The following is a 6,646-nucleotide window of genomic DNA, read 5'->3' as shown; positions in this document are numbered from 1 at the left end:
GTGCTGGGATTAAAGGCGTGCGCCACCACGCCTGGCTTAAAAATTATATATTGATAAATTGTAATTGTATATGTTTATGGACTATAAGGTAGTGTTACAATTTTTAAAACAATTGGAAAATTGTATTAAGCTCACTAACATGTTACTGCAAATATTTCATATTTGCCATGAGAACATTGGAAACTTACAGTTTTATGGTATTGAAATGTAACATGTGCAAAGTTAGTATGTGTATTAGACATGCTGTGTGACTGATGTGACAGCCCACACTTCTCCCTTTTGTGTAGCCGAGACTTTGAATCCCATTTCCCGGTCCTCCCATCTCCCAGCCTCAGATAACTGCCATTGTACTTTTTGCTCATATAAGATTAGTTCTTGTTCACAAAAATGAGAGTGTGCAGTATCTGTCCTTTTGGGTCTGGTTTGTTTCACTTAGCAAATATCCTTCAGTTCTATCATTGCTGTCACAGATGAAAGACTTCCTTCCCTTTAGAATAAACGCTGCTGTGTGAGTTTGTGGGGTACAGGTTGACGCTATGACATGGTAGTGAGTTTGTGGGGTGCAGGTTGACGTTATGACAATGTAGTTGTGAAGAGTGCCAAAGTGACCACAGGAGTCAAGGCATCGCTTTGACACAGTGACTGAAAATCTTTAGGTAATACATGCCAGAGCTCCCAGGGACTAAACCACCAATCAGAGTACACATGGAGGGTCCCATGGCTCCAGCTGCATGTAGCAAAGGATTGCCTTATCTGGCATCAAGGGGAGGGGAGCGCCTTGTTCCTGTGGAGGCTCAATGCCCCAACATAAGGGAATGCCAAGGCAAGTAGGTGGGTTGTTGGGGGAGCACCCTCATAGAATCGGGGGAGGGGGTGGAATAGGAGGTTTGTAGAGGGGCATAACATTTGAAATGTAAATAAAATAACCAATAAAAAATACTGAGACCGCTGGTGTGTTGTAATATTCTCTCTCTCTCTCTCTCTCTCTCTCTCTCTCTCTCTCTCTCTCCCTCTCCCTCCCTCCCTGAGGGCCACCATGCTGTTTTCTCAGGGTTGCTGTATTAGTGAGGAGAGGGATGGCTTTCGTGGCTCTCGTTTGCATCTCTTCTAGGTGCTGCTGACAGCCTTTCTTCTAATACTTTGCCTTTAGGTATCTTGTGTGACAATGTTCAAGTCTCTTGCCCATTGGTTAACCATACGGTTTGTTTTATTTCTGTAAGTTGTATGCATTCTTTATATAGTTTATAGATCTCCCACCATATGGTTGCCTCCCTTCATATGGAGAACCTTCGTATTTTCAGGTAATTCTATTTGTCTATCTTTGCCCCCTCCCTCCCAGGGAGCATCAGATTGTAAAGAAAAAAAAAAAAAATCACATCACCGTTCAGACTAAAGTTCTATAATTTTCCTCTGTGTTTTCTTTCAGTAGTTTTATAGTGTCTGGTTGTTTACGGTGTTGGTGACTAGCTCAGGGCCTTATGCATGTTAGGCATGTAGCCTATCACGGACGACATCTTCAGCTCACTTTCAGTCTTGTGTTAAGCCTTTATCTGCTTTAGGTTAGTTTGCACTGCGCCCATCCAGTTTCCCCAGCAGCACTGACGATGAGTCTAAGCTCCTCCACTGGATGTCTCTGGCAGCTGGCTACCAGTCGACTGTAAAAGTTCAGATTCTGTTTTCTGAGCTCTCTCTTCTGTTCCATTGCATGATGTGTTTCTGTTACAACCATTTTATAGGTACATTGAGTTTAGGTCGTGTGATGCCTCCAGCTTTGCTCTTTCTGCTTGTAGCTACGTTAAAGACTGCGATTCTTCATGAGTTGTATGAACTCTAGGACTGTTTTTCCTATACCTCTGAGACATCACATTTGAATTCTCATAAGGGCTTCTTTGGATTTATGGACATTTGGGAGGACCCAATGAATGCAAGCAAAGAATCACCCAAGGAAAAATATTAGGTAAATGCTATTACAGGTAACATGCAAATATAGAAAAAGGTGGAAAAAGGTATGCAAACAGGATATGATGGTGTACAGTGTGGTCTCAGTACATGAATGACTAAGACAGAATTTGTGTTTGAGGCCAGTTTGGGCTATATAGTGAGGTCAAGGACAATCTGTGCTATGTAGCAAGGCTCTGTTTCACAAAAACAAAACAAAACAATGATTATATAATGGCTGAAAATGGAAACTCTGTGTCAAAGCATAAAGTACTGATGATCAAATGTATTGATTTATACATTTCCAACACTGCTTTCTACTCAGGTTCAACAGTTAAAAGCACCATATATATCCCTTAGTGGATAAAGAAACCTGACTAGCTGAGAGATTATGTATATATAATTATTGTATTTGTAAATGAAGTACTAAATCTTGCTTGGAGACGTAGCTCAGTGGGAGTGCATCTGGCTAGCATCCATGAGACCTTAGGTTCCAGTCTCTAGTCCCACCAAACAAAGAAGCAAGGGAATGAACTCCATCCCCTAAAACATTCCAGAGTTAAGTAGAGCATCGTGGTATTTTAATATACTTTAATATATCGACAAGTCCAGAAAACAAGATAAACATGGAAATATTACAGAGAACTTGTAACGAAAAAATTCTTGATCCAATATTGAATTAGAAAAAATTCAATAGAAGTCAGAGCAAATAATTTATTTAGCATGGTATACTTAAGCAACTTCAGTAAAAAATGGGAGCCAAGCATAGGACTGCACACCTGTAATTCCGCACCTTCAGAGGTGGAGGCAGGAGATTTAGGAGTTCAAGGCCAGTGTAAGCTTCATAGCAAGTCTGCGGTCAGCTTGGGCTATGCTCTGTCCCCAAAACCAACCAACCAACAAATAAACAAGGTCTAGTGGATAACTGATGACTAACCTGGGCCACAGCATTTGGAAAAGAGAAGGGAAGCACATGCCAGTGTCAGAAACTGCCGGAAAAGACACACAGATCCAATCCAGGCTCGCTCTGTCCGTTTTTTTTTTGTTTTGTTTTTTGTTTTTTTTTTTAATTTTTAAGATTTCTCTTTTTATATATGTTTGGAATTAGTGTTTGGGTGCAGTCGCCGGTGAAGGCCAGAGGAGAATTGGAAACTGTGGGGCTGGAGTTACAGGGAGTTGTGAGCTGTCTGATGAGACTGCTAGGAATGGAATTCAGGTCCTCTGGAAAAGCAGCAAGTGCTCATAACCTCTGAGCCATCTCTCCAGCCCCATCTGTACTTTGTGAAGAGAGAGGACAGTAATAGATAAGAAGTCATGTGACTAACAACTATTTCCAGCCAATAAGAATGGATCTCTTTGTCATCATTTTTACATGATAAAAGAGTTTCTTGCCTGGCAGTGGTGGCACACACCTTTAATCCCAGCACTTGGGAGTCTGAGGCAAGCAGATCTCTCTGAGTTTGAGGCCAGCCTGGTCTACAGAGCAAACTCTAGGACAGCCAGGACTATACAGAGAAACGCTGTCCTGAACCCCACTCCCCCCCCCCCAAGAAATTCTCCTGGGGCCAAAGGGTATGGTGCTTAAAAAAACAAAAACAGAAACACAACCAAAAGGAGAACATTTTAATACTTTTTAAAGATTTTTAAATTCACTACCAGCGTGTCATTCTGTCAGCTGTGGATGGCTGTGTTCTGAACTCCCGGGGACTGACTTACTTGTTAAACCGTTCCATTTCCTGCACTAACACAGTGTTCATGCTCTCTTCATACCTCACAGGGTAACTCCTCAGTGCTGCTTCAATGTCAAAATCATTCGGGAGCTGAAAGAACATATGCTGAAAATCACAAGTTGCTCTCAGAGCAGACCGTAAGTTTTACTCAGCTATAAGGTCAATAACAGCTAACACTGGGCATTATTATTCCCACTTTACAGATAAGGGCATTATATTTCCAAAAGCTGTGCAGTTTCTTTTTGTAAACCAAGTCTTGTTTCCCAGCAATAAAATGCATTTACAATTTATAATGGTTTTATGTTCATTTATAATCAATTATTACTGGTTAACTTACTCTCCTATCAAACAGCCAATCCTGGAAGTGTAGAAATGGTCTAGGGCACAGGGAGAGAGAAAGGGTGTGATTTCTGTATAGTATTCACAGACACTGAGGTGACAAGATGACAAGGCTTGTGGACAAGTACTGAGACATTGGAGTTCATGCTCCTCAAGCGACAAGGGAGTCTCCCAGCCAGGGAATGGTTGAACTGCAAGGCAAGTTGCCATTCCTGTCCCAGAGCCATAGTCCATGCTTGGTGCTAAAGAACCTAAGTGCTGTCATCCCAGTGACTGTGACTCAGCACCCTTCCCTTATCCCAAATGAGTCATAAATCTCCTGCTCACACCTTGTTAGGGCTCTTACTGGAGAGAGAGCATTAGTGAGGTCAACAGCCTTTCCCCACAGAGGAAAACCACGGAGGCAGGTGTGAAAAGAAGCAGACTGCAGAGTCAGCAGCTTGGAAGCCCAGACTGACTACTGTCTTCCACTGTGGTGGCAAGTAGTGCCACGCCCTTTCCTACATTGATGACCATAGCCAGGATTACCATGGGAATCCTTTGGTGGTACAGCCCATGGACTATGAAGGCAAGTGGACTAGGGGCCAGATATGTATGGGCATATTTCCAGTATTTACATTGCAAGGGAACCATAAAGATTGCTGGTGAGGATTATAATCTGTTGTTGTTTCTCTTAGTCACCTTTTTTTTTTTTTTTTTTTTTGGTTTTTCAAGACAGGGTTTCTCTGTATAGCCCTGGCTGTCCTGGAACTCACTTTNTAGACCAGGCTGGCCTCNAACTCAGAAATNNGCCTGCCTCTGCCTCCCGAATGTTGGGATTAAAGGCATGCGCCACCACGCCCGGCTTAGTCACTCTTTATTGACTTTCACAATAGAGTAGAGGTGACAACACAGCACCTCTCTGCAGTCCCCAGCAGACTGAGTCCACCGGGCTGTACCATGGGATGCACAGCTGCTGGCTGAGTGCTGACATCACCTCCTTGTGCTTTCTACCTCCTGAGGTAGAGATAAAAAGCCCATGGGCCCCTCGGACCAGCAAGTTCAGAACATTCCAGTTTTAAAAGTCTTTTATTTTTTATTTAGAAATAAAAATAAGCATTATGCACATTAGTTCATCCACAACTATAGTTACTAAGCACTTGACTATGTAGTAGGCATTTTACAAACTATTTTAAATGAATTTCTCATTAATGTCCTAAAAAGATCCTTATAATAACTGAAATTATTCTCACCACCTAGCAGATCTGGAAAGCAGTGTTTGAGAAGCGTCTTGCTAATTGTTACACTGCTGCTTCCTTGCATTCCCAGTACAGCCCACATTCCCATTACAGCAGGAGCACTGACTTTCAGTCACCCATTACCTGAGTGAGGATGTCTTCTGTAATTTCTAACAGCGTCTGGTCAGTGCTTCCTGAGGCGCCTGTCTGTTTGGCGCCACCCTGGGTTAGGAGCAAGGACTCAAAAAGGATTTTTGTTTGTTGAAGATCTTTGGAGATGTCAACATTTTCGTGTAATCCGAATATTTCGGGCTCTTGAGTAAACGGAAGTTTCTAAGAGAAGATGTGAAACACGCATCATATACTCAGTGGATCAGAATGCGCCACTCAGAAATACATCGCCTTAGCAGTGACTTTAAGCTCAAGGTTATTTAGTATGAGTGGGTTTAGAGTTTTCAGCCTACCCTAATCTACCTAACAACAGGGCATAAGTTTCCCTTTGTGCTGTGCCAAGAAGAGGAGAGATATTCTTCTTACTGGAGACAGAAAGCTATCCACCATGAGTCTGCAGACTTCACTGAGGTAACATTAGCCTCCCTTAGTCCCCGCAAGTGTCCCAATCACTGTTTATCACCCCTTAGGGTCCAAGGTCTCCCCTTTGTGTAGTCAGTTCTCTACAGTCACCGTGTATTTAAATGGCTTTATAAACACCAAAGGAAACTGCTTCTTTAGGTTTTTCAATCTTTCAGTAAAGCTCCTGGATACATAAAATATTAAATTAATATAAGTTATATGCTTTTTCTCCCATTAAGCTGCCTTTCATCCAGATAATATCACAAGGGCAGATGAAAGTGGGTTCTTTTTTTGTTTTCCTACTATGAAGCATTAACCCATAAGGCAGTTACTCAAAGAGTTAAGGACTAACAAGCATCAAGTACCAAAAGCTTAAGATTTCCTGATGTTTAGTAATTACCTGAACAAAAATGAGTCTGAGAGTTCATTAAAACCTTGCTTGCCTAAACTTGTACATTAGTAGATACTGCTCATCATTCACTTAAATTTCTCTCTTCTCTTCTCCTCTCCTCTCCTCTCCCCTCCTCTCCTCTCTTCTCTGCTTTCTTTCTCTCGTTCGCTTTTTTTCTCTCTTTTGCTTTTTCTTTCTTTCCTCCCTCCCTCCACCCTCTCTGTCTATCTCTGTCTCTGTCTCTCTCTATCTCTCTGTCTCTCTCTCTCTCTGTCTCTCTCTCTCTCTCTCTCTCACTTTCTCTCTACTGGTTCCTCTGTTATTTCTTGTACATTCATGCTTTTCCCCTTAGATATCTTTACTTTGTAGATCTTATTCATAAAAAATACTTTTGGTTTTTTTTGTGTGTTTATCATTTTGGTAGTGATTACAGTCATAAGATTTCATTGACCACTAAA

At 41.9% G+C, this 6,646-nt stretch overlaps 1 protein-coding gene across 1 annotated transcript in view; it reads right to left on the bottom strand.

Moving 5' to 3' along the window:
* Dnah12 (dynein axonemal heavy chain 12) overlaps window positions 1–6,646 on the bottom strand; it is a 171,786-nt gene that overhangs the window by 8,018 nt on the left and 157,122 nt on the right. The window contains exons 67-68 of the mRNA XM_029541695.1: window positions 5,369–5,557; window positions 3,655–3,758 (exon numbers count right to left, since the gene is read on the bottom strand). Coding sequence (XP_029397555.1) covers window positions 3,655–3,758; window positions 5,369–5,557 — 293 coding nt within the window. The remainder of the gene's footprint in view (window positions 1–3,654; window positions 3,759–5,368; window positions 5,558–6,646) is intronic.

This window comes from Mus pahari, chromosome 8 (genome assembly GCF_900095145.1).
Source record: "Mus pahari chromosome 8, PAHARI_EIJ_v1.1, whole genome shotgun sequence".
Taxonomy (NCBI): domain Eukaryota; kingdom Metazoa; phylum Chordata; class Mammalia; order Rodentia; family Muridae; genus Mus; species Mus pahari.
Note: the sequence above shows the minus strand (reverse complement) of the source record. Positions and strands in the feature narration are given on the sequence as shown.